Source organism: Galeopterus variegatus, unplaced genomic scaffold (assembly GCF_000696425.1).
Source record: "Galeopterus variegatus unplaced genomic scaffold, G_variegatus-3.0.2 Scaffold670, whole genome shotgun sequence".
NCBI lineage: Eukaryota > Metazoa > Chordata > Mammalia > Dermoptera > Cynocephalidae > Galeopterus > Galeopterus variegatus.
In genome coordinates, this window is record NW_007726781.1 from 479,212 (window position 1) to 506,209 (window position 26,998).

General features: G+C 47.5%; 1 protein-coding gene across 2 annotated transcripts; it reads right to left on the reverse strand.

Annotated features, from left to right (window-relative positions):
- Window positions 1-514: 514 nt before the first annotated feature.
- GGT7 (gamma-glutamyltransferase 7) lies at window positions 515-25,126 on the reverse strand. 2 transcript variants are annotated; one of them, XM_008571245.1, is made up of 15 exons: window positions 24,920-25,126; window positions 17,519-17,754; window positions 16,994-17,145; window positions 15,638-15,755; window positions 14,724-14,791; window positions 14,432-14,505; window positions 13,900-14,096; window positions 11,936-12,023; window positions 9,925-10,052; window positions 9,660-9,748; window positions 7,197-7,346; window positions 6,961-7,078; window positions 6,031-6,168; window positions 4,796-4,895; window positions 515-1,265 (listed from the first exon to the last, which is right to left on the reverse strand). In XM_008571245.1, the coding sequence occupies exons 1-15, from the start codon at window positions 25,086-25,088 to the stop codon at window positions 1,102-1,104; spliced, it is 1,989 nt and encodes a 662-aa protein (XP_008569467.1). In that variant the 5' UTR covers window positions 25,089-25,126; the 3' UTR covers window positions 515-1,101. The 2 variants fall into 2 exon arrangements, with proteins under 2 accessions (XP_008569467.1, XP_008569468.1); XM_008571246.1 differs by having other exon boundaries at window positions 1,123-1,265; window positions 4,803-4,895; window positions 24,920-25,125.
- Window positions 25,127-26,998: the final 1,872 nt, after the last annotated feature.

The window sequence follows — 26,998 nt, forward strand, 5'->3', positions numbered from 1 at the left end:
AACCTCTTTTTGTGTTTTCTATTTGTAAAATGGGAAAATAAGTACCTTCTTTTTTTTTTTTTTTAATATGACCGGTAAGGGGATCTTAACCCTTGACTTGGTGTTGTCAGCACCACGCTCACCCCAGTGAGCAAACCGGCCATCCCTATATGGGATCTGAACCCGTGGCCTTTGTGTTATCAGCACCACACTCTCCCGAGTGAGCCACAGGCCGGCCAGTACCTTCTTCATGAGGTTTGTAATGAAGATGAAATAAGATTATTCACATCAAGTGCTTAGTGTAGAGCCTGGTAACACTTTAAGTGCTCAATAGATGCTATCTATAATAATAATAATTATTGTGATTAATTATTATTATTAGTGCAAGTCTTGGATAGACAGCATATATTATTAAAATCCCTATAAAGTTGACTCCAGCTTGCCCTGGTGTCAGGACTACTGGAACAGGGTGAACTGAGGTCTCTTCTCCCACTCCCACTTCCAATCCAGTTAAGCATAAATCAAACCAAAGCCATGGTTAAGCAATATTCTCTCTTTAATTACCTTTGCAAATGGAGCCCCTGAGCTGGTCCCACCCCCACCCCTACCCCACACCCTTGGTACCCCCAGATGCAAAGCCGCCGCCCCAAAGCCCCCATGGGAGGAGGAGAGGAGTATCTTCTCCCCATGACGGTCCATTAAAAAAATCTTAGTCCTTTAAGAAATGAGGCTGGGGACAGGAGAAGGGAGCTGGTTGACAAGGCCCAGGTCAGGAAAGTCTGGAGATGTCAGGGTTGTGAGACCCTTGAGAAAGGTTTGCAAGCACATCCCTAAGCTCAGGGCCAGCATGGCTGAGGGAGGAAAGGAGACAGACAGTCTGACTCCTCAAGGTCCCATGTGCCTGTCTGTGGACACTGACACTCATCACCATCACCACCACAGGCCTCCTGATAGAGAATTTTCCAGTTACTCTGGGATTGGGTTTGCTAAGCATCCCCTCTGGCCCCTGATCTGGGGCATCCGTGGGGTCCCCCTCCCCCTGAGACCAAACCTGGGAGAAGGAGGGACTCTGGGAACATGCAAAGGGGGGAGGGAGCAGAGACCCTGCCCCACCCTGCCGCTCTACAGGATGGTGACTCCAGCTGCATCTGGACTCCGAGGGTCCTTCACACCAATGATGAAGTTGTTGGTTCTCCGGCTGCCGTGGACCCAGGATAAGACATCTACCTTCTCCACGTGGTGACCTCTAGCTTCCAGGAACTCAATCTCTTCCTCTGTGAACTCACCTGAAAATCAGCCCCCAACATACACACATTCAGAATGTTCAGAGCACTGGTTCAGGATTCCAACAGTCAGACCCGAGTCCTGGTCCTGGCTGCTCTACCGAGGAGCTGTATGACCATGGGAAAATTGCTTTACATCTCTGAGCCTCAGTCTTCTCATGTATAAAAAGGGGGTTATATGAGTACCTACAACATGAAGTTGTTGCAGGGATTAAAGGAGATAATGCACAAATAGCACTGAGCTCAGAGTCTTGTATACAATAAATAATACTTAATTGCATATAATAAGTAATCGATAACACACAGTAATTCATAATATTGGAAAAAGGGCTTTGGGGTCTTCATCTCCACCTGCCTAGGCCAAGCTGCCATCATTACTTGCCAGGATTACTGCATAGTCCACTAACTGGTCTCCCTGCTTCCAGTCCTACCTTCATTATAGCCTACTCACACAGCAGCCAAAGGCATCCTTTTAAACCATCAGTCAGATCTTGTCACTTCTTCCACTCAAAACCCTCTAACACGGGCCGGCCTGGTGGCGCACTCGGTAGAGTGCGGCACTTGGGAGTGCGGCGGCGCTCCCGCCGAGGGTTCGGATCCCATATAGAGACCAGTCCGCTCACTGGTTGAGTGCGGTGCGGGCGCGACACCGAGGGTTGCGATCCCATTACCGGTCACGAAAAAAGACAAAAAGGAAAAAAAAAAAACCCTCTAACAGTTCTGATGGATCTTAGAGGAAAATACAAATCCCTACCAAGGCCTCTAAGGCTCAATGTCATGTGGGACCTTGCTACCTCTCTAAATTCCTCTCTTCATTTACTTCTCTCTTTTAAAAAAAAAAATAATAAAAAGATGACAGGTAAGGGGATCTTAACCCTTGGCTTGGTGCTGTCAGCACCACGCTCTCCCAAGTGAGCTAACTGGCCATCCCTATACAGGGATCCGAACCCATGGCCTTGGTGTTATCAGCACCACACTCTCTCAAGTGAGCCACGGACCGGCCCTCTCATTTAGTTCTCTACTCCACATTGCTTAACTCTGTTCCAGCCATGCAGGCCTCCTTACTGTCCCTCAAGTAAGCCAAACAAGCTCCTTCCTTAGGGCCTTTGCACTTGCTGTTCTTTCTGCCTGGAATGCTCTCCTAGATAGTCACAAAGCTGTCTCCCTGACTTCATTCTAGGTCAAAAGGCATCTCTTCAAACATTTCCCTGGCCATTATCTAAAATAGCAGTCCCTGCCATCATTACCTTGCTTTGTTTTCTTTCAAAGTACTTATTGCTACATTTGTTTGTTTACGTACTGTGTCTCCCTTTACTAGATTATAAGCTATTTGAAGGCAGGGATGTTGTCTTGTTTCTATTGATTCCCAGTTAGATACGGTCAGTACACAGTAAATGTAAAGCAGGTATTTACTGCATAGTTGAACAAATCCCCATCCTCTTGCATAAATTCAGGTCCTCATCATCTCTTGCCAGGGTCACATCCAAGCTGTTTCTCATATTTCCCATACTTAGTTCTCCTCCCTTCAATCCACCTCTCCTACATAACACAAATCACGTCATGTGCCTCCCCTACTGAATTGGATAGAGTCCAGGCATCTTGATGTTGACCTCCATGATAAGCCCTATAACTTCACTTTCCACTGCTCCTCAATAAAGATCTGGTCTTATTTCCCAAAGAGGATGATTTTAGGTAGTTCTTGAGATAAAGACATGAAATTGAATAGCATTAAATCACCTATTGGAGATCTATTCCCTTTTTGGTTCATTTTCAATCTTTTTGATTATGGCAAGAACCAGGTTTCAGTCTGGCCTCTTACATTTCCTAATCTCCTTCTTTAATGGAGAGAGCAGGCCTTAGAGCCTTCCGGAAGTAATGATATCTAACTAAAAACTAAAAATATTTCATTTTTTATAGCTGCTTATCATCTATTTGTGCCAAATGATGCTTTTTTTCTATTTGTGATTAATATAAGGTTTACTTCTACAATACATTTAGGTTAAAAAGGAAGTCCATTTATAGAGACACATTATATAAATAATTGTTTAGATGGTGTGTAAATGTGATAAAACTCACAAAGGTGCTGGGTAAATTCAAAAGTTTGGAAATAGCTGGCCTCCTGGCTGCTCTCTGAGCCATTCTTTCTGTCTTTTGCCTGACCTGCTCCTCCTGTCCAGAATGTCATCTTCCTCCACATGCCAAATTCCTGCTCATACTTCAAGGGACAGCCAGCTGTCATCTCCTTCATAAAGCCTCCCCAAGACCTCAGGTGGATGAACTTTCCCTTCACAAGCCCCAACTCCTTATATTCCCATTTTAGACTATGAGGCCTTCAAGGGAGGGATAAGATGAGCCACCCAAAGTAACTTAGCACAGAGCCTAACATCCAATAGAGACCAGCAGATATTTGTTGAAAAAATTCAGTTTCAAGGACTTAGCCTCATCATCCTTCAGCTGGGATGCAAAGTGTCACTGGCCAACTACAGGGTGGGACTGCTGAGGATCTAGCTCTGTGCTTCTAACATGCTTCAGTCTAAGAGATATTAAGAGCCATGTGGTAAAGAAAGGAGTCTTTGGTCAGCCAAGTAAATGTTTTAATCTCAGTTCTGCCACTACTGGTTGATCTTTAACTAGTTTTTAAATTCTGTGAGCCTTAGTTTCTTTATGTATAAAATGGAGCCAGAAAGGTGTCTCAGTCAATTCTGTATACCCTTTGGACTAGCATAGTACATTTTCTTTGAAGAGTTGCAAAAACTCTTCAAAGGTGCGTATGCTTTCCCGTTTACAAAATTAAGCTGTGTCCAAAATTAAGCCTCAGTCCTTCTTAGAGGAAACTCCATCTCCTCACCATCATCTATAAGGTCCATGATGTGGTCCCTGCCTGTCTCTCTGATCTTATCTCATTCTCAATCACCTTGGTCTCCTTTTCATTCCTTAAACACACCAAGCCCATTCTTGCCCTGAGTTCTTTGCACTTGTTCTCTTGGCCTACAAAGCTCTACCCCAATTCTTTGCATGGAGGGCTCTTTTTCCCTCTTCAGATCTCAGCTTAAATGTCACCAAAGAGAAGGTTCCCTGATCATTGAATCAGTCCTATTACATCATCCTGCTTTAATGCATGGCAGAGCACTTATTTTGCTATCTTATATCTCTTTTATTATTTATTTTCTGGTCTGCCTATAAATGTAGTATCCCCAGCACCTAGAATAGTGCCTGGCACAGAGTAGGTGTTCAGTACAACTGTTGAATGAATTAAGGTTTGTAGAACAAATAACTGTATCTTATTTGAAAAATGAAAAGCCGAGGCTCAGAATTGAGACTTGGTTTTCCCAACGCCAGACAGCCAGGAAATGGCAAGACTGGTTCCAATCCTCAGATGTTTCATTGCTCCACTAGGAATTTGTTAAAAGAAACAAAACTTTCACTGGCAGGGAATTGGTGCTGGTTGAGTGAGGGAGGGATACCCCTGCGGGGAGCCACTTTCTCCACCTGTCCCTGTGCCCACCCCATCGTTGTCTCTACTCTGCACTCACTGTCCACCTGCAGGAGATTGGATTGTAGGTCTGGATGCAGGCGGCCACGAGCCAGGCTGTCACTCAGATTCTGGTTCAAGGTCAGGACATTCAGCAGAACCTGCAGGTAGCCAAGGTGCAAAAAAATCAGGGCTGTCCTAGGGGTGATGGTTCAGGACTCCCCAGCTCCCACCACTGGTGCAGATTCCTTAGTCTTTAGAACCCTTATATCAGGGGTGTCATCTGAGCCTCTCAATAGCCCCAGAAGACAGGCAGAACTGTGATGACTGTCCCCATTTCACAGAGGAGGAAACCGAGGGCCAGAGAAGGAAAGAGACTCACTCCAAAGTTTGCAGGAAGCCAGGGAAGAGGCAGCACTAGCACCCAGTCTCCTTTATCTAGCCCAGGGTTCCCCTCCCTTCTCTCTGGACAGGGCAGGATTAATAGCTAGGGATGGTCTAGGGCACAAAGTGGGTACTTTTAACTTTGTGGTTAGGGGTGTAAGCAGGCTCTGGAACTGAACTGCCTACCCACTCTTACTAGCTGAAGGAACTTGACCTAACTTCTTAACTTCTCTGGGCTTCACTTTCCCCATCTACAAAATAGAAATAAGGCTTCTTCCCAGAGTTGGGAAGGTTAAAAGGGTTAACACATGTATCACAGTGCCCAGCACTTAGTAAGAACTCTATAACTGTTAGCTATTATTATTAACATTTTACAGATGAGGAGACTGAGGTTCAGAGAGGTTAGGTGAATTCCCCAGCATCAAACAGTTGGAAATTGACAGCATTTGGGCTGGAACCTAGGTGTGTCTGTTCCCAAAGATTAGGACACTTAACTCATTACCTGCCAAAATATGTGCCTGGCACATATATCAGGTGCTCTAGACATTCATGGACCTGTTCTGAAGTGTTCTGAAGAGTAGCAGGCCCTTCCTTTCAAAATCAAACCCAGAAGAGGGCTGGTTGTCTATTCAGATACTGGGTAGAGGAATTGTGGGACTTGAGGTTGACAGAACTAAGGCAGTGCAGATGCTATATCACTTTTCATTTCTACTGACCCTGCAGTTTCCCCTGCAACCTGGAAGCTCTAGAGCTCCATTTGCACTAAGAAACTCAGCACAGCCCATGTCCTAGTGCCCAGGATGAGCCGAGCACAAAGCAGACTCAGCCCACATTTGCTGCTGCATAAGGGATGTGAACAAGCCACAGATATAGCTTCAGGCCACAAAAGGCCTACAATGGAGGAAACCTCACCTGGGTCAGGCTGCTGAGGCCCCGAGCAGCTCCATTGGCCCCCAGGGCGAGGTAGGTCCCACAGAGCCCCTCTGCTGGTCGGACCACAGTGGGCAGCAGGAAAGAGAGTGGCCGCTTCCCTGGCTGCACTGAGTTCTCCTGTTATCAGAAGACAGAGACCACAGGGGGATATGGGGTGTTGCAAGACAGGGAAAGGGCCACTCAACCATCCTTCCAACCTCTCTCCCTCTTCTACATTTTCCACAGGCCTGGTTCTCCTGGGAGACTGGTCCTCTCCCAGGCAACAGTTTGCTGTCTGTGAAACAGACAGGGTACCTGGATGGTTGGGGTGGATGGGGGGAGTGATAAGTAGATCCACTGAGCTATTAGGCTGCTATGGGTGGCATGGGGGAAAGCCAAGCCAAGAAAGATGGCAACAGAGAAGAACAGGATAATCCCCACCCTGAACATCTCTACCTGTCTTTGCCCTGCTGGGGCCACAGCTTGCAGGGTGTAAGAGTGCTGGTCTCCAACTAGACAATAATTCCTAAATCCCTCCTCCATGGGTCTCTTTTTGGTGGCCAGCCATAGGACTGAGCCCCACCAGCTTAGCATTATGTAATCATAGACCACTAGTACTGGAAAGTGTCCAGAGCATCAAACAGGGGCCAATACTCTCACATACAGGTGAAGAAACTAGGCCCAGAGAGGGGCAAGACCTTCCCCAGGTCATACAGTGAGACAATGACAGAATGGGACAAGGATTCTTCAGACCCACCAGGCTCCATGCCCCAGACTTAGCAGGGCTGGGGATGAAATGAACATCTTGTTTAGGTTCTTTTTCCTTATAATAGATGTTCCTAGAAGAAGTAGGGAGGAAAGGGCAGCCATGCTGCTGCACCGCCTACCGAGCCTCAGGGTCCCCAGGAGAAGAGGGAAGAGAGACCTTACCAGGCTGGGTGCAGAGTGGTTAGCAGTCCTGTTGGGCCAGGAGAAGTCCAGCATCTGGCTGTTTAGCAATATCCCTGAGGGGGTGATGAGGCCGCTGCCAAAGGGCTGGTTCAGGGAGCTGGGGGCCGAGGTGGGGTCAGGTGAGTCCTGTGCTCACCTTCACCTCTACCCATCCCCCACCTCTCTCCTGGTCCAGATGATCTCTTGTTCCAGCTTCTGAATCTGAGCTGGCATACCTGACCATGGCCACAATGAAGTCATCAGGGCCCATGATCAGCACCTGGGCAGCCGTGGGAGCCCCATCTAGCTCGTAAACAGGCAGGAGTGGGGCAGGAGCCACCTGGGAGTCATTGATGTGGCCCCGGAGGTAGGCGGCCTCCACCTTGCTGAAAAGACAAGGGGTGGGGAATGAGTGCACAACAAGCTCTCATTATACCCTACCTACCACACTTTGTGATGTTTGTGTGGTTATTTCATTAAATCTGCCTCCCTCACTGGACTATTAGGTCTATGAAGGCAGATACTCACTTATTACCAGTACTTAGGAAATACTCAGGAAATAGCTGTTGAAATGAATGAATTTATGTAGGTGTTATTCAGATTCTCTTCTAGACCCAACTTTTTAATTTTTTAAATTTTAACTTCTCATTATACATTGTAGTTGATTTTCATGACCCTTTACCTGTTCCTCTTCCCCTCTCCGTCTCCCCTCTCCCCCCACATCATATCTGTTCACTTATCTTAAAAAGTTCAAGGAATTGTTGTGATTATTGTGTCTTCTTCCCCCTCCCCCACCCTTTATTTGTTTGAAATGGCTGGCCAGTATGGGGATCTGAACCTGGAACTTGAGGTTATAAGGCTGCGCTCTAACCAACTGAGCTAACCAACCAGCCCTAGAGTTAATTTATTTAGTGTTTAAATCAAGAGCCTTTTAGTTACTTGACTTTACTCAATCCTTTCTATGAAAGTGCCTGGTGCATAGTGGATGCTCAGAAAATGCTTATTTTGAATGAACAAACTGGATTCACTTAACCTAATGTTTGTAGTCTAACACTAAAGTTCTATTAAGAGTTTTAGTTGTGGAAGGATTTGTAAATGGAGATCTTCACTTACAATTTTTTTTTTTTCAAGGCACAGAAGGACTTGGCACACAATAAGCCCTCCATAACTATTTATTAGGTGAATTAGTTTAATAGATTTCATATAAGCCTGTGTGTTTCAGAGCTAAATTTGTATTGATCTTAGATGCAACATGTAATTCTCCAGGCTTTTTAAAGTTCAATTGAAGGTTTCTTACCTAATAACTGTGTGTTGAATTATTCATAGCAATTTGATAAGTTACCAAGGATTACTGAAGATGTTCATTCAGTTTTCAGCCAAGAAGCTTGATGGTCACCCACAGCAGGCACAGAGGACTTTTGTTTCAGGTGGTTGGGAGGAAGGAGCTTGTTTTTTTGTTTGTTTTTTTGGCAGCTGGTCAGTACAAGGATCTGAACCCTTGACCTTGGTGTTACAAGGCTGCACTCTAACCAATTGAGCTAACTGGCCAGCCTTGGGGCTTGGTTTTTATGTTTCATCCTTGTGGCCTTGAGATAATTATTGCTTTTAGTTACTGCTCTTTTTGCTTTTTAATTATAATCTGTTTATTTAGTGTCATCATTTCCAATTTAATTCATAGATGGTTGTTTGAGTAACAACACAAATTTCCATTAATTATGTTTTTGGCTTTTGATTTTCCCTTAGCTAGTCTGTAAGTCAGGGATAGTAGCAGTCAAATATTAACCATTCTTACTCCTATTGCCCATTAATAATAATAACTGGCATTTGTTGAACATTTATTATGTGCCTGGACACTATGCTAAATGCTTTATATGTATGATCTTGTTTAGTCCTTACCACAACCTCAGGAAGTTGAAACAATTATTGTCAGGCTCCCTTGTAGAAACTGAGACTTAGAGAATTTAAGTTACTTGCCCATAGCTGCACAGCTAGTGAATGTTAAAGCTGGGATTTGAATGGAGTCTCACCAAAGTCTTACTATTATTATTTGAATGGAGTCTCGCCACAGTCTTACTATTATGTTATGCTGCTAATGAAGATACATTATACAGTACTCAAAATTCCCACCACCTCCAATATTTGCTTGGGGACTGTTTTTATTATTATTAGGATTTCTTTTTCTACTCAAAAGGGGGAATAGATGTGTCTACATAGATGCCCTTCTAGGATCTAAAAAATCTGGGCCGGTTCGTGGCTCACTTGGGAGAGTGTGGTGCTGATAATACCAAGGCCAAGGGCTTGGATCCCTATATAGGGATGGCCGGTTAGCTCACTTGGGAGAGCGTGGTGCTGACAACACCAAGCCAAGGGTTAAGATCCCTTTACTGGTCATCTTTAATTAAAAAAAAAAAAATTAAGAACCATATTCAGTAGACCAACATTGAACATATGGGGAAGGTGAGGTAAGATCCCTTTACTGGTCATCTTTAATTAAAAAAAAAAAAAAATTAAGAACCATATTCAGTAGACCAACATTGAACATATGGGGAAGGTGAGGTGCAGAGAGAGGTACCCAGTGTCACACTGAGTCGAGGTTGAGCTGAAATTGACTTGGTACTTCAGGCCTTATTGCTACACTAGCTACTTTTCACCTGATCCTTCCCCCACACCCACAACCAGAATCCCGCCCCGGGACCCACCTGAGCATGTCATCCATGCTCTCAGTGATGGTAGAATCATAGACGGGATCTCCCAGTCTGCTGGCCAGTGCTAATGCAATCTTCAGGGTCTGAAAACACAGCAGGGATGTGGAAGAGGCTGCCAGGCCCCTCCCAGCACCCACACCTAGTGGACCTTCATTTGTGAGAAAACTTGGAGGTGATTTAGTCCCGACCCATGACAGTATCCCATCTCCCCACTCCTCATGTCCTCAGACCCAGGGTTGGGGAGAGGGATTGGCCTTACCTCTGCCACCCAGTGAAGAGCCTGTTCGCGGGACACCAGACTGGTGAGGTTGAAGCCCTCAAGGATGTTGAGAGCACTGATGAGAGCAGGACCCGTGTGTGGGGGTGGGGGACTGAGAACCAGGTGGCCTGAAAGGACAGGAAATGACCAGATGGCAGGGGAGAAGTCAAGGAATCTTCACATCCCACATCCCATCTCCACATCCCACCATCACAAACACTGAGACCACTGCACTAAACCCCCTCATCAGAAGGGGAAACTGAAGAATTGAGAGGCAAAGAGACCCACTCAAGTTCACATGGCAAGTCAAGGGCAGGGTCAACACTTGAACTCAGAACACTGGTCTTCAGTTTCCTCTGCCATACAAGGAACCTAAGGCTCACAAAGGGCTATGACTTGCCCAGAGTCAGTCACACTGCAGGCCACTGGCAGAGCAGGGACAGGTGACCAGATGTCCAGTTTCCTGGTTGGCCACGTGTCTCCTTTTAGCTCTTCCCACAGGCCAGGATATTATCCAGGGCCCCTGATGGTCCCACCCAGCCCTTCTTGGGAGCAGCAACCTCCTTTTCCTATTCTGTTATGAGATATTGGACATCAAAGGAATAATAATAATACCAGACACATAACACCAACATTAACTAATTAACTCATTTAATCCTCCTTTAATCCAATGACTACTGTTACTATCCCCATTTTACAGGTGTGGAAACTGTGGCATAGAAAGGCAACTGGTCCAAGGTTGTAGGAGGTGAGGGAAACCCAGAGTACTCTAGGTACTGGCATTGCCCATTGAACCCAGGCTGGGGAGGGGAAATGGAAAATCCAATACACATTCAGTGCCCACTCTGATCAGGGCTACTTCCTACACCATTTCAACAATCCTCATGGGCACCCTGAGACATAGGCACTATTATTTTCTCCTTTTTTTTTTTTTGGCAGCTAGCTGGTATAGGGATTTGATATTATCTCCATTTTTTTTTTCCTTTTTGTCTTTTTTACTGACCAGTAACGGGTTCGCAACCCTCAGTGTCGCGCCCGTACTGGGGACCGGCAACGGGATCGCAACCCTCGGTGTCGCACCCGCATTGCGCTCAGCCAGTGAGCGGGAACCGGTCTCCACATGGGATCCGAACCCTCGGCGGGAGCGCCGCTGCGCTCCCAAGCGGCACACTCTCCAGTGCGCCACCGGGCTGGCCCCGATATTATCTCCATTTTAAGGAGGGAACCAAGGCTCAGAGTAGGAAGTGATTTGTTCAAGGCAAATGGTGCAGCTGGTACTCAAACCCAGGTCTTCCTGGCTCCCAAGTTATGTTCTTTCCTCTGTTTCATATACTACTGCCTTTGGCAGAGAAATCAGGCTGGAGATTCAGGCCTGGAAACTTGAACTCAGAGGCAGCCTCTCCTGGGGCTTGAGGTGATCTGGCCCTCCTAGAAGGGAGAGAACATGAGAACCTTCTAAGGGACCCAGAACTCATGACTCTGGGTTTAGCAAACATGGATGTCACCTATGTCATAAGCTAGGCTTTCTCGGTTCCTTGTTGGTGGGTTAAGTTCTATTCCCTCCCTTGGCCTCAGTTTCCCTTTAGCACAATGAAGGGAAGGGTCTACAATTGTCTTGAAAGGTTCATTCTACCTGGAAGCTTAGATGGACTTCCGTCTTACAAAATCTTCCTAGGAAGTATAGGGCAGTGAGAATGGGGCTGGGGAGGGGGTTGTGGCAATACAGAATCCAAGTCAAGAAAACCGATGGCCAGAATCCCAACTTCCACATCTGAACCTTTTACCAGATTCACCCCCTCCCCCATATCCTAAATACTTGGGGCAACTGACCCCATGGCTACTTCAGAAGATGGGCTGGTTCTGGCTTGCTTCAACAGTTTGCTGCCCAGGCAGTTCACTGCCTCAGTTTCTCTCCTGTGAAATGGAGAGGAGTCTCTAGGCCAAAATGATGTGGCCATGAACTGAGAGGCTTCTCCTGAATGGGGACCCTGGGAGCTAGGGGAGAGGTCACCTCTGTACATGCCACACACGGGTTTCTCCACAAGGGCGCTGTAGTTGCTGAAGTCCTCCTCGGTTATGACACCCCCTGCATGCTGAGCCTAGAGGGGAGAGAATGACCACCCACTACTGTGAGCATGTGAGCTTGGCCTATGACACATTTGGTCACAGGTAGATCAGCTGTTTATAATTTTTTGTGCCCCCTGCAACCCCCATCATGGCCTTTAGGGACCCCATCAGCCCTAGGTACCACAGGAAAAAGGAAAGGGGAAAAGCACTAACATTGAGCACCTATGTTGTGCTAGGTACATTCTGTAAATGACCTCATTAGCCTGGCATTCAAGGCCCTTTGTAACCTTGCTCCTGCCTACCTCTTCCACCTCTTATCCTTCTATTCCCCAGTGAGCTCTATACAATTGCAGAGTGACCTATAGTTCCTGAATTCATACCTCTGTGTCTTTTTTTGCATATGCTCTCTCTGACTATGTAAAAGAAGATTTTCCACTTACAGCAGCACTTGCCTAGGAGATATCAAAACTCAATTCTGTGTCTCACTACAACCAAATAAAGCTACTACAAAGCCATGAACTTTGAATGATGCTGTAGGACTGACACATATTGCAGCACTCTTTACTGACCAATGAACAAAGCTTGTACAAACCAGTGAGTCCATTCCATCCTATCCAGCATGCTGTCAATTCTATATCTCCTTTTTGTACATTTTAGTACTTGAAACCCTTGACTTATCCACTCCCAGTGAATTATGTATTAAATTTCTTGGCTGGTGTGTGTTCTTTTGTCTGGCAAGTTAATAAACTCAACTTTGGGTATTTATTCTTTTTAAGTCCTGGTGATCTTGTAAGAGTCTCCTTCATTCCCTTCTCCACATCCAGGAGAGGGCACTTGACTCAGTCTGGCCAATCAGAGCATTCCTTTCTGTGCCACAGGGATTGGTCTGGGAATAGTCATGAGACCTATGACAGGCCAATAAGACACAAACTTGAGGCTTTTGCTGGGACTACTGGGAATGAGGATCTTTTTTTCTCTGGGATGGTTTGCTGGAAGGATGGCCCAAGATGGGCTGGTGGAGAGCAGGTATGGAAAGTATCTGACAGAGAGCAAATCCAAACAGAGGAAAGAAGAGTTGTAAAAAAGAGAGAGGCCAAGTTCTGACAATGTGGATTGAGCCCCTGGACCAAGCAGGATCTAAAGGAAGTACTCTCCTGGACTTCCTAGTTAAGTCCATTTGAGATGGGCTTCTGTCACCACATCTATACTCCAGTGCCTAACACAGGGCCTGGCACAGATCAGGCACTCCGTGAATGTCAAATGAATGATGGACCTATTTAATTCCCACAACTGTATGCAGTGATAGATATAATTACCCCCACTGCACAGGCAAAAGAACCACTGAATTGGTCTGTGCATCCTTATTTTGAATATAATTTTCCACTAGTTTTGAACTATTGATGACAGTTCTCAGAACCCATTACTGCCTTAGAATAAGACTCTTTGGGGTTGGATGGTAATCTCTTGTGTCAATCTCCCCAGTCCTGATAGTAAGCAGTGAAGGAGGTGTTTCCTTCAGTCCCTAGAAAACTCAAGGGTAGGGAGGTATTGTGAACTTAGGGAAGCTGAGGCTGATGCTGGGTACCTACCAGGCCTGGGAGGGGCAGGACAGGCCCCTGTACAGGTTGGCACCAGCCCTGAAAATCCCAAAGTTACATCTCTCAATCAAGAGAGGACATTTCTATCACCCCAGGTTTTTCATGTCACATCCCCGTCAACCCCTCCTGTCCCCAACAACTACTGATCTGATTTATATCATCAGAGGTTATTCTGTCTATTCCAGAATTTCAAAAAAACACAATCCTCAGTAAATATATGTAGAAAGAAAGGGCAGGAAGGAAGGTGGAAGAGGATGTTCCCGAAATAGGGTCTTTAGGGCATGCCCCCACCGCCCACCCCAGCACTCACCTCGGCCACCATCTCCAGTGTGAGGTTGCTACCAGCGTAGAAGGCAGCAGGGCCAGATGTACCAAGTACATCCAGCACCTCTGCCAGGTCGGGCCGATACAGCAGTGAGCCAGGTAGTGGCAGGCGGCCAGAGGGCAAGAATATCTTTCGGAAGCGCTCAGACGCGTTGGGAGGTAGCTGCTCCGCCAGGGCGTGGGCTGGGGGCAGGGATGGGAGGCTGGGTTGGGGGTGCCAGGACTGGGCCAGATGGCTGAGCTGGGCAATAGGTGGGGTGGATAGGGGCTAAGTGGCCGGCCCTAAGCGCTCCAGCCTCCCAGGAGGCTGTTACGGGGGAAGTGGGGATATATATGGGCCTTTCGCAGATCCCCTCATTCGAGGCTGCCTCCAGGTGAAGGTAGGATGGGGTGGGAAGGGGTTCTGTGGAGCAAACTGGAAGACAGGTCCTCTCTGGCTTGGGCCCCACATCTCAAAGTTTCCCCTACCCCTCTCCATCAACCTTGTGCCTCTCCCCCAATACCCAGGCCCCACTGACCTAGATCATGGGTCACGATGAAGCCATCTTGGGCCACAGATGCTGCGAAGGCCAGGACTTGGGACCATGGCAGCCTGGGGGAGCCGGAGAGCAGGGGGTGGAAGAGGTCCTGGGGGAAGGAGGAGGGGTCCTGGGGGGAGGGGGGTTCCTGGGAAGGAGAGTCCTGGCAAGGGAAGGGGATATTAGGAGGGGGAGTTGGGAAGGGAAGAATCTTGCAAGGGAGAAGGCCACCCAAGGAGAGATGCAGGCAGGGACCCCCAGCCCCCAGGAGGAGGGTCTTTAATGTCTTTACCTGCCATAGAGCTGGTGAGCTTCATGTAGCCCCTTCACCATTCCGGGGACCCCCACCAAGAGCCCAGGCTGGGAAAGGCCCAGGAGAGAGAGAGAGAGGAGACCAGGTCACTGGAAGGGTGGGACTAGGCTGAACTCCACAGAGCCCCAAGCCAGGGATAGCTGGCACAGGGGAGAGACATGTGCCAAATATCCCAGGGAAGGGACAAGCTTTCCCCAGGAGGTACCCCTCCTATCTCCCTAGCTTTTTATCAGCAAATACAGAAACGTCTCCTTTATCTGCTGGAGTTGAGGGATTTTTAAATGAAGCGCACCCTTTCAAGAGCCAGGACATAACCAGTTTAGATAGAAACCTATATATTGGATTATACCTACTCCTGCCTTTTAAAATGGTGGACAAGGGGCCTCCATTTAACCAATTCGTTTTCCATCACCATTACAGTGAGCTGTGACAACTCAGGGGTGTGTTTGGCTTTTGCCATCACACTAAATGCCTATTTTTCCAAGTTAATTTATTTTCTCCTTTGCTCTTAATGGATAGTGGGTTTGCCTGTAGCGGTTCTTCTCTAGTTTTCCAGTTACAGTCAACGGGCTCAGAATGAGATATTTGAGTTTTAGTGCAGCACCTTTGTGACATCTCAGGGAAATCAATGGCCTTTTTTCTTCCTTCCTATGTGCCAGATAGATAAGATTGCCAGAGAAGTAAGGTGTTGCAGTATTACCTGTCATCAACCATTCAGATTTTTTGATTCATTATTTTTTGGGGGGGTCTGCCTGTCTCCCTCAGCCTAAAAGCATCCTGTTCAACTCTTTTTCCCACCCCATAGGAGATATTCAGTGAATTAATGCTTGGGTTAGCAGAAAGGCAATGAAGGGAGACCCCCCTGGACCCTCTCTTCTCAACAGGGTCCCCACCTTGGTTTCCCAGGATCTCTGCAGGGTCTCTTCCCTGAGGGCCCCTGGTGCAGACTCCCGGAAGTCAATTAGGTGGCTCTCGTTTCGTCGGATGTCATGTACCAGCATCACGCCCCCACTGGGAGAGACACAGAAGGGGGAGGGCGATGATAAGATGCCACCCCTCTGAACAATTAACCTGCCACACTCCTCAGCCTCCAAAGGTGAGGGGCTGTTTGTCACCCAAGGTCAGGTGTCTGAGCACCTTCCCTACAGGGACTGAGACTCAAGCACCCTACAAGGCAGGGAGTGAAATCAAGGGGGTTGGGGACCCAGGGTCCATGGGCCTCTTCTGCCCTGTCACTGGAGACTTTAATCCCTAATTAGGGAAAACCCAAAGACTGGGAGAGCAGGATGTTCTGCCCCCTGCCACTATCCTAGACCAGAGCTGGATCCCTGCCAGCTTCCTGCACCTGCCTACTTGGTACTCCCCTTTCCCCCTCCCTCAGGATTGGATTATGTAAGGATAGGCCATGCAAAACCAAAAAGAGAATTTCTTTGGTAGAACCTGGAGGACTGGTCTCACAGGAGCCAAGATACGGACTTTGTCAGCTTTTCCTTTTATGTGGCTTATTTATATCTGAGATGGGGGTTGCAGACTTAAATGACTGCAGCGAAGTAACAAAATAAGCAGGACAAACGACAGGAGATGGTAGGAACTATTGAAAAGCAGACAGCACATGCCCCATCATGGGAAGCAGCTTCTATTCAGTTCCAGATAATTACAGCAATGTGGGAATGTGGGCCCAGTGTTGCCAGATCTCCAGATTGTTCAAGAGATGTTGGAAATATGGGTTTTAATGAAAATTCTCAACTCTTTCACAATAGTAAACAAATTTTTAAAAAATTTAAGAGTGCAAACCACATCAGTCTCTGTGCTGGGTATGGCACATGGGTGACCAGTTTGTAACCTCTGTTTTAAGAGTTCTTAGCCTGGGGTGTATTTTCGGAGGACAGAGGGCCCTTGGTTTTCATGAGACTCACAAGGATTTGTGACCCTAAAAGTTCAAGTATCACTGCCTTAATTGATGACATTATACTCCACCTGTGCATCTCACTTTACAGTTTACAAATTTCCTTTCTCAGTAAAAAAAAAACCTTCTGAAATCACTTCCAGATCTTCCATATGGTGGCTTTGCTCTTCTGATTCCATCCAGGAAGAAAGGGGTGAAATCGGGTGCAGGAAAAGAAAATGCAAGGAGTTGGGGCCCAGCTGCTCCTCTGCCCAAACTGAGAGACCCCCACATGAGGCCCACAGACCAGGAGGCAAGAAGTGGGCCTGGGCTACACAAACCTTCACTGCTGGAAGCTTCTTACCCGCCCAGGCCAGAACTGTGTGGAGCCACGATCCCCAAACACAAGGCTGCTGCCACAGCTGCGTCCACAGAAGATCCCTGCTTACCGAGCACCTCGATGCCCAGCGATGTACAACGGGCAGCATCGGTCACCACTGCACCCTGCTGGAAGATCTGGGAGGGGAGAGGGGACTAGGTGGGGGCAGTAGGAGCCCTCTGCCTCCCTAAGGCACCTCCACTAACCCTAGAACCTCTACAGGGGATGGAGTACAAGACCTGCTCTCTTGTCCCCTTGACTCTCCTCTAGGACCCTTGCCTCCTTACGCCAAGAGCCTCCTACTTGTTCCAGTCCCTTCCTTGTTCTGTCTTCCTCATGCCCCTGAGCCCCTCCCTTGGGGACTTCCTCTTCCAAGTCACCACCCTCTCCCCTTCCCATTTCCTGGCCCCCTTCCACTATTCAGTCGTTCCCAGTTCCAACGGTCTCCTCAAGCATTTCTGCACTCCCTCCTCCCCAGTTCCCTCCCTCTTCCCCGTCTGCCCCCCTCACCTGGGGGACTCCGAAGTAGATCTGCATGACCAGCGCCACAGTGACACCCGTGGCGAAGGTGAGGCAGGCCGTGACGATGACCGTGAGCCCGTCCTGGCGGCAGGAGCACTCGGCCGCTGCCGCCGAGAACGGGTCCTTGCGCATCTCCCGTAGTGGCGACCCGTCCTGGCTGCCCATCTCCGACGACGACGAAGGCAGCCGCTGCAGCCGCGCCGACTTCAGGAAGGAGTCAGGGTCTGCGGGTGGCCAGGGTTCCCGTCTGGGCGCCTCCTACCTGGCCCTGCCCCTCCAGGCGGGACTATTCCACATCCCCATCCGCCCCGCCCCTGCCCCACAAAACCCACCGGCTGGCACTGCTCACTTTTCCGCGTCGCCTAGACGCACCCCAAGGAGGGCGGGGGCGGCAAGAAAGAGATAGGGACCCCCAACTGGGCAGCAGGGAGGCTGGATTCCAATGCCCTTGTCCGATACAAATTTCCGGGGACCCAAGACTCAGGGCTGAAAACACTCCTAGAAGAGGCAGGGGTTTAGCCCTTACTGGAAACCAGATCCTGGCCCAGCTGGGGCCCAGCCTTCTGTGCAAGGAGGCAGCTACATAAACTGAGTAAACAGAACCTCGCTCCTAACGGTGCTTCAGTTAGCCATTCATGTATTCACAAGTATGGGGAGCCTACTGTGTGTCTGGGCCTATGCTAGGTACTAGGGGAAAGGAACAGATAATTCCTGCACTCATGGGGTTCACAGACCGGTGGAGGAAAAAGACAATAAACAAGTAAAAAAGGAGTATATAATTACAAGCGTGGCAGGTGCTATGAAGAAAAAGATGGATGAAGTGAGAGAATAATGGTGGTGGGGGAAGGAGGACTGCTTAGCTGGAGAAATCAGTTAAGGCCTCTCTGAGGAAGTGATTTTTAAGCTGAGAACTGAGGGATAAGAAGGAGCCAGCCATGTATAGAACAGGGTGTGTGTGCGTGGAGTGTTCCAGAAAGAGGGAACAGCAGGTGCAAAGGCCCTAAGGTGAGAATGAGCTTGGAATATTTGAAAAAAAAAACCGAGGCCTGGATGGCTCTGGTGTAGCAGGCAAGGAGAACAAGCAGTGAAGGTGGAGGCTAGGCCAGATACACTGGGCCTGGTGGGCCTGATGAGAAGCTTGGACTTTAGCCTAAGAATTATGGGAGGTCACCAGAGAGTTTTAAGCAAGAAGGTTAAGCCATGTGTTCTGCGTTTTTTTTTTTTTTTTTGGTGGCTGGCAGGTATGCAGATCTGAACTTTAACCAAATGAGCTAACTGGTCAGCCCTCGTGTTTTAAAAAGATTCCTCTCGCTGCTGTCTGGAGAACAGATTGGAAAACAATAAGAGTGCAGGCAGGGGAGACTTGAAAGCTACTTATTTGCTGGGTGATTATGGACAAGTCACTTCAAGTCACGAGCCTTAACTTTCTTCCTCATAGTAATGGAACTAATCCCTAACTGGTGGGATAACTACAAGATTCCATGAGGTAAAGTATGCCAAGTGCACTGTAGGTGCTCGCTCAGTTATTTCCATTCCTGATCCAGCAATCCCACTACTGGGTATATATCCAAAGGAAATGAAATCAGTATGTCAAAAAGATGTCTGTGCTCCCACGTTTTTGCAGTGCCATTCACAATAGCCAAGATATGCAATCAGCCCATGACCCATTAACGGGTGAATGGATAAAGAAAATGTGGTATATATAAACAATGGAATAATATTCAGCCATAAAAAAGAATGAAATCCTGTCATTTGCAGCAACATGGATGAACCTGGAGGACATTATGTTAAGTGAAATAAACCAGGCATAGAAAAACAAAAAGAAAAACACATAATCATAATCATATGTGGAATCTAAAGAAGTTGATCTCATAGAAGTAGAGAGAACAATGGTAACCAGGGGAGGGGAGGGGAAAGGGGGGAATAGGGAGAGAATGGTCAATGGGTACAAAGTTACAGTTAGATAGGCGAAATAAGTTCTGGTATTGTATAGCACATTAGGGTGATTATAGTTAACAATATTGTCATGTATATTTCAAAATAGCTAGAATGTTCTCACCACAAAGAAATGATAAATGTATGAGACAATAAATAGGCTAAATACCCTGATTTGATTTTTACACAATGTACAGATGTATTGAAACATCACACTATACCCTTATAAATATGTACAATTATTATATATCAATTAAAAAACAAAATTTAAAAAGTTATTTCTATTTTTCTCCACCTTGGCCAGGGCTGAGACCCTCTTCCATCCCATACTTGCCTCCTCTGGGTGCCATGAGTCCTTAAATGGCCTAAAGATTTTGGGTGTTTGTGAACAGTAAAGAAATAAGCCAGTACCTTGACCTTAAAACCTTGCGGTACTTACAATATGTTTTTAAAAGTTTATTCATGGCTCTCCGGTTAACTCAGTTGGTTAGAGTGTGGTGCCAATAACTCCAGGGTCAAGAGTTCAGATCCCAATACTGGCCAGCCGCCAAAAAAAAAAATCTATTCATTTAATAAATATTTTCTGAGCACCTGCTACTGTGCACTAGGAGTATAACCCTTTTATTTTATTTTTTTGGCAGCTGGCCAGTACAGGGATCTGAACCCTTGATGTTGGTGTTACAAGGCTGCACTCTAACCAGCTGAGCAACCGGCCAGCCAACCCCTTTAAGTCCGTATGATAATCTTAAAAATTGACTGTTATATTTTCCTGTTTAAAATACTACTGTGGCTCACTGATGGCAATATGATAAAAATCCAAGATCCCTGAGTTGGTGTTTAAGGGCATCCATGATCCATACTCCCCTCTTTTGTGTAAATAAGAAACTACATATATAGATAAAATGCTGATATATACCAAATTTTTTTTTAGAAATTATTCATGGTGGTTACTTCTGGGAAAAGATACTGAAGGTGAGAATGAAATGGGGTAGGAGAATTTTTTGTTTGAAAAAAAATTTTTTTTTTTTTTTTTTTTAGGGCTGGCCCGGTGGCGCACTGGAGAGTGCGCCGCTTGGAAGCGTGGCGGTGCTCCCGCCGAGGGTTTGGATCCCATGTGGAGACCGGTTCCCGCTCACTGGCTGAGCGCGGTGCGGGCGTGACACTGAGGGTTGCGATCCCGTTGCCGGTCAGTAAAAAAAGACAAAAAGGGAAAAAAAAAAAAAAAATTTTTTTTTGGTGGCTGGCTGGTATGGGATCCAAACCCTTAACCTTGGTGTTATAACATCTCACTCTAACCAACTGAGCTAACTGGCCAGCTTCATTTTAAAAAATTTTTTACCACTCATAAATATTTCTTTTTAAAAATCTACATATATACATATAGAAATATAAAGAAAAAAATACAGGAATATAGGAATGGAGAAGGGAACTTTTACTTATCCTCATCATCACTTTTTTTTTTTAACTATGAACATGTACAATAATTTGTTTTTAAATTTTTATTTTAAAAAAACTTCGTTTTCTGGGAGTCTCCCTCAGTTGATCATGCTCACCTCTGACACTCAATTCAGCCCCACAGGGTCTGTAAATAAAACTGGAATTCATTCAACAAGCAGATGTTAAACACCCACCATGGCCATAGAACTCTTCTCGGCCCCTAGAGGTTTCAAAGGGAGTGCAGGAAAGTGTTCTGAACTTATATTTATTGATGCTGACTATATACAGTACCTGATGCTCTACATATATTCCCTTATTGAAGTGTTCCCATGGCTTTATGAAATAGGGCCCATTCTCCTTATTTTATAGATGAGGAAACTGAGGCTGATAAAATATTGCCTGTTTAAGTGCTAGGGCAGTAATACCACTGATTTTACTGCTATGTAAGAGCAACAGCAGGACATTGGGAAAAAATTAGTTTGGGACCAGAAGAAAGAAGTTTTTTGGGAGAAAGATGATAAGTTTAATTTTGGCTACTCTGAATTTGTGGGACACCAGGAGGAGCTGTATGGAGGCAGCGTGGCCTAATAGACATCTAATTTTTATCTGCCTAGACAACATTCTCCATTCAATTTTGTTTTTAGGAAACACCCTCTCCCCTCTCTCAGCCAATTCCCTCATCCCTGGGTTAAGTATATGACCCAAGCCTGGCCAATTGGAACAGGCACCTTTGTACAGTGATTGATTTAGGGATAGGCATGTGACCAAAACCAGCCAATGAGCCTCAAGCCTTGTTCTTTTGCTGGAGCTATTGGGAAAGAGAAAGGTCTCTTTATGCCTAGGTTGCTAGTTTGATAAGATGTAAGCTGGTAGCCGCTGGAAGCATCTTGCCCTCAACAAGATGTAAGCCTTTCTGATAGTGAAGCCCACAAAAAGGAAAGCAGAGTAAAAGATGGATAAAAGCCAATTTCTTTTTGGGCACCTGGATCCAGATATGCCTGAAGCCCTCTATTCCTATACCATTATGCTACCCAACAAAATTCTCTTTTTAGATGTAGCTCAGTTTTAGCTATCTTTATGACAAAAGAACCCCGAACTGAGTTGATTATGCAAGAAAGAAAGATCTTAGATGGAGACTGAGGTCATTCCTGGCTTGCTTATTCCTTTAAGGGGAGAATCATTTGAAGACTTTTGAATCAGGGAGTGACATGAACAGAAGGTGGGGGAAGGATTGGGGTGGGGGTGGGGACAAGAGGCAGGAGGCAGAAAGAATAACTAGGAGCCTATGAGTAACACAGGTAAGAGAGATTGGTGGCTCGGTCTACAGTGGTGAAGACAGGGATGGTGAGATGGAATTTGGAAGATACTTGTGGGGGTGGCAGACAGAGAGCACCTGATCACCATTTGGAAGTGAGAGGCAAAGGGGGAGTCCCGGGTAGCTCCTGAGCTTCTACTTTGGAGTGATCGCCATGTAGCTCTGTTTTCCACATGGCCTGCTGTGGGGTGCCTGCCTGGCACTTGGTTTTGGACAATGGCAAGCTAGAGGCTAGCTGGGCACAGTCAAGGTCCTGGTTAAGAGGATGGGGCAGTGCCACTAGGTGGCACCACCAGGTTGCGAATACAAGAGGTCATGTTAGCCAGCAGGCTGTTCCAGCTGGAATAAATTAAGTCTGGGGTCTTGGAAGTAGGACTGGGAGACATGACATTGAAATGATTACACTGGTATGAATGGCAAGGTTCTTGGAACCTATAAAGCAAGTCCCTAGTGCCCATCCTTGGCATAAGGTGAAAGTTCCCAGAAGCTCAGGTGACCAGGGTCTCTGCTGGATTTCTATACAGGTGAGGGCAGAGCCTGTATTGGACTCCCTAAAGGATTCCCTGAGGTTTTGGAACTCCCTCCCCCACTATTCTTTCATCCTGAGGTCTCTCTTATTCATTTATTCATTCAACAAGTATTTATTGAGTGCCCAACACTTTGCCGGATGCTGGAGAAAGGATAGTGAACATTCGAATCACCATACCGGCCAGCCAACAAAACAGTCATGATCCCTACCTTCATGGGCTTACAGACATAGAATAATCACATAATCGCTCAAATAAGTAGTCACAGGTTTCGATAAATGCTAAGACACTTATAGAGGGCCCGAGAACACATATCAGGGTGTTCCAATCTCTAGGTTAGGAGAGACAGGCATTCTTTGTTGAGCTGGAAGACAGGGTAGGTGTGCCCACTGTCACACAGTGAGTCAGGGCAGTGCTAGGACCAGAAGAGTCATTCCTGACCCCGGAATAAAAGACCTGGATTCAGGCTGGTATCCATCAAGGCACATCTCCCCACTCCTCTACCTCTACCTCCTGACTCCAAGGCTACTCCCTCTGGAAATGAAGTTTTAATCTGCAGCCCTGACATTTAATGCCCATAAGCCTCCACACCTCACCCGCACTATCCCAGTGTAGTGGATTGAATTATGTCCTCCCCAAACTCACTGAAGCTTGAATTGTGTCCCCCAAGTTTTATGTATTAAAAACATAGGCCCCCACTATGACTGTTAAGAGGGTAGGAAATCCTATTACGGTAACTGAAAGGTGGAGCCTTGAAGAGGTGATTAGATTGTAGGACCATGCTGTAGTGAATGGATTTAAAATGGTGGTCAGGGGCCTGGTTCTCAGGGCTTTAAAAGAAGAGAAGAGTCTGTCTTTCTCTCTCTCTGCTCTCTCTGCTGTCTCTGCTGTCTCTGCTTCCACTACCTTGCAATGTGAGACCCTTGGGTCACTGTTGCCATCACCATATGGACTTTGGACTTCCCAGCCTCAGAAACTATAAGCAATAAATGTCATTTTTCTTTATAAAATACCCAGTTCCATGTATTCTGTTATAAGCAACAAAAACAGACTAATACATCCAGGTAGGGTGCAGTCTGGTCAGGTTGGCAGGGGCTGCTTGTCAGGGCCAGATAACCAGAAGGTTGTGGAGGGGGAGAAAATTTGGGTCTGTCAGGCTGGGAGCAACTATTTAAGGGCCAGGCCAGAGAGGGCAGCCCAGAGAAGCAGCATCTGGCAGGCTGGTAAGGGATAAGGCTCAGGTGCAGGCACTGTGAGGAAGAGAGAGTGAGGCAGAAGGATGCTCTAATGCCAGGAAGTGACGTTGAGGGAAAGAGGGATGGGGGATGGAGGATGAAGAATGGAGGGGAAGACAGAGCTGGGCCACATGGATAGGAGGAAGAGCACTAGGGAAGCAATGCTCAGAGAGTACTTGGCCCCCAGATCTTTCCCAAGCCCTGTCTTCTCATTCCCAGCCCCCACCCCTTGCAGTCTCTGCACAGGGCTGAGGAGAACACAGTAAAATTCTGGAGACTGCTGCCTAGGGAGCAGGTTACCTTACTAACTTCCCGGCCAGATCCATGGCTCTGAAAGGGGTGAGGTAATCCACAGGACAGGAAAGGCACTCTGGTCCCCAAGGACTTTGAGAGGTCATGCAGTCCATTCTCCTGTCTCCCGATACCCAGTACTACCAGACAGAGGGGAATCATATTCTCTTTATGCCTCCCTGGACATGAGCAGTTTCTCAGCTTCTCCCCAGACTCTGCTTCCCATAATCCCTAGCTGTGGGGCAAATTCTTCTTAAGACCTAGATTCTATTCCTCCGGCTGCAGTTTCTTACTTGGTTTCTCCTGTCCTGTTCTCCGTGGCTAGAGAAAGGCCTCTTCTGGATGATAGCTATTCCTTAGGATCTCCCCTCCAGCATTCCTCTCTTGTTAGTAAACTCTTCCCAAAAGGTAATCCCAATCCCTCCTACTGCAGTCCCTGGTATCATCTCCCTTGTCGCATACTACGCCTCCAAGGCAGAAAGGCATCTCCTTACCCACCAGATAATTAACGGAGACAAGGGAGAAGGGAGAGGTCCAGGAGGAAGGGGATGAATTAAGGAGATGGAGGCTGGAGTTGGGTGCTCGGCATAGATGAAGGAGGACCGGGGACTTCCCAAAGAGGGGCAGGGACGGGGCCAGTGGGCTTTACCAGTATCGGGGTCTCCTAAGAAGACGTCCTCGTCCTTGCGGCTCCTCAGCGGGGCTACGGGCGCCGGCTCATCCTCCGGCAACCGCGGGAAACTGGTGATGCTCATGTAGTCCACGGGCGAGTAGGCGCCCAGGGCGCTCTCCTGGCTGGCCTGGTTCTCCGCCGCCATCCTCGCCCGCGCCCCCCAGCAGCGCAGCGCCTGCCGGAAGTGGCTGCTGTGGGGGGTGGGGGAGGGAAGGCGGGGCCTGAGCTCCTGGACAGCTGCGAGCGTGCGCCTCACCCCCATCCTCGGCGGTGCCTTGGTCTGACTGGCTCCCGCCTGCTTAGCATTGTCAGTCTGCAGGGGGCACGCAGGTGCAGGTGGAGGGAGAGCCTGGGGGGCAATGGAGGGTCGGGCTCAGAGCGTGCTGCAAGCGCGACCACAATGGCTCCGGGCACTGTATATAGCCCAGGGGCCAAACCCCTTCCTCCTTCCAGTCTGAATCCAGACAGCATCCTCCTCAGACCCCAGACTCCTTCCTCCTCCTTCATTTCACCGACCGCAAACTCCTCCTCGACCCCAGATTCTGTCCCTGACCCAAAACTCCTCGGAGCCCAGACCCCTTGCAAGATCCTCCTCCTCCTATTTCAGACTCCTCTTCCAACCTTAGGCCTCTTTAGACTTCAGAATCTGCTTTCACCCCCAACCCCCTTTTTATACCCCAGCCCCTGCTTCATCTCCAGAGCTCTTTTTCACGTCCGGACCCCTGCTTGGACAACAGATCTCTCCTCTGACCTCAGATCCCTTCCCGCACCCCAACACTTAGACTCTTCTTTCAACAGCAATCTTTTCTGGGACCCCTGACCTATCAGCATAGAAGAGTGATTCCCAAACTTTAGTGTGTGTTAGGATCTTTGAAAGCAGATCCCCAGATTCTGCTCCAGAGGTCATAATAATTCTGTAGGTGGGATGAGGTCCTTGGAACTTGAACAATTTACCATCATTTTAAAAGTTTTTGACGTGGTTCTGGAAACGACACTTTGAGAAAGAAGTAGTGGTGGTGTGATAGGGCAGGAGTGGGATGGGTGGGGGCAGATAAAGGGGTGGGGAATGAGTCTCTGTATTCTAGGTGTCTAGGTTCTATTCGTGGTGCAACCACTCACAAACTGTATGATCTTGGTCAAGATACTTAATCTCCCTGAGTATGAGTTTCCTTATCTGTAAAATGGAGAGAATAATAGTATTCATCTTAGACAGTTGTCATGAGGATTAAAAAATGATGGAAAACGCTTAGTATAGGGCTTGGCACCTTCTTAATAAATGCCATCATCATCATTGTCTTAATATCACCGATTCTCACCCTGTCCAAACCCATTCATCTCTCCCCACTCAGGAATTCCAACCACACTACAGCTTGCAGTACTTCCCCATGTCCAAGGATGGGGAACGTTTCCTCTCATATGAGGCCTCTAGTCAAAATTTCTATTGTGCAGTCGTCAGGCAAAAGGAGGGGGCTGGTCATGTCCCTGAACACAGATCTCCTCCCTCCCCAACTCCAGACTCCAGGCTCAGAGATGACCTGAACTGCTTGAAAATCTAGTATGGGCACAGCAGCTGCAGTGCCACCTATAGCTAGGAGGAGGCAGCAGGGAATCAGGAACAGCTCTAGGGTTTGGGAGAGTGGCTGGGAGACAGGATAGGAAGGAGAGTGCTGCTCAGAGCCCTGTGGTGGGGATGGGTGGGAAGGATGACCCTCTGTATGTCTCTCGATAAAATGTGTACCCATTGCATGTGCCTAATCTCCTCAGTAAGGTCTGTAGGGCCTATTACGCTTCAGTGAGATCGGATCCCCTCAGCAGAGCCAGTCCCCACTAAATGAAGTCTGTGCCCCCTCAGTGATGTCCGCTCCCACAGAGTAGTTGGAAGATCCTCAGTGGGGCTTAAGTCCTCTCAATGTGGTCCACATCTTCTTGGTAAAGTCTATATCCTCTGTGTCTCCTAGGGGGAGATCCAAGTTCCCTCAGTAGTGTCAGTGCCCTTCAATGCTGTTCATGTCCTATTAGCAGGGCCCAGAGCCCTTCAGTGGGTTCTGAGAACCC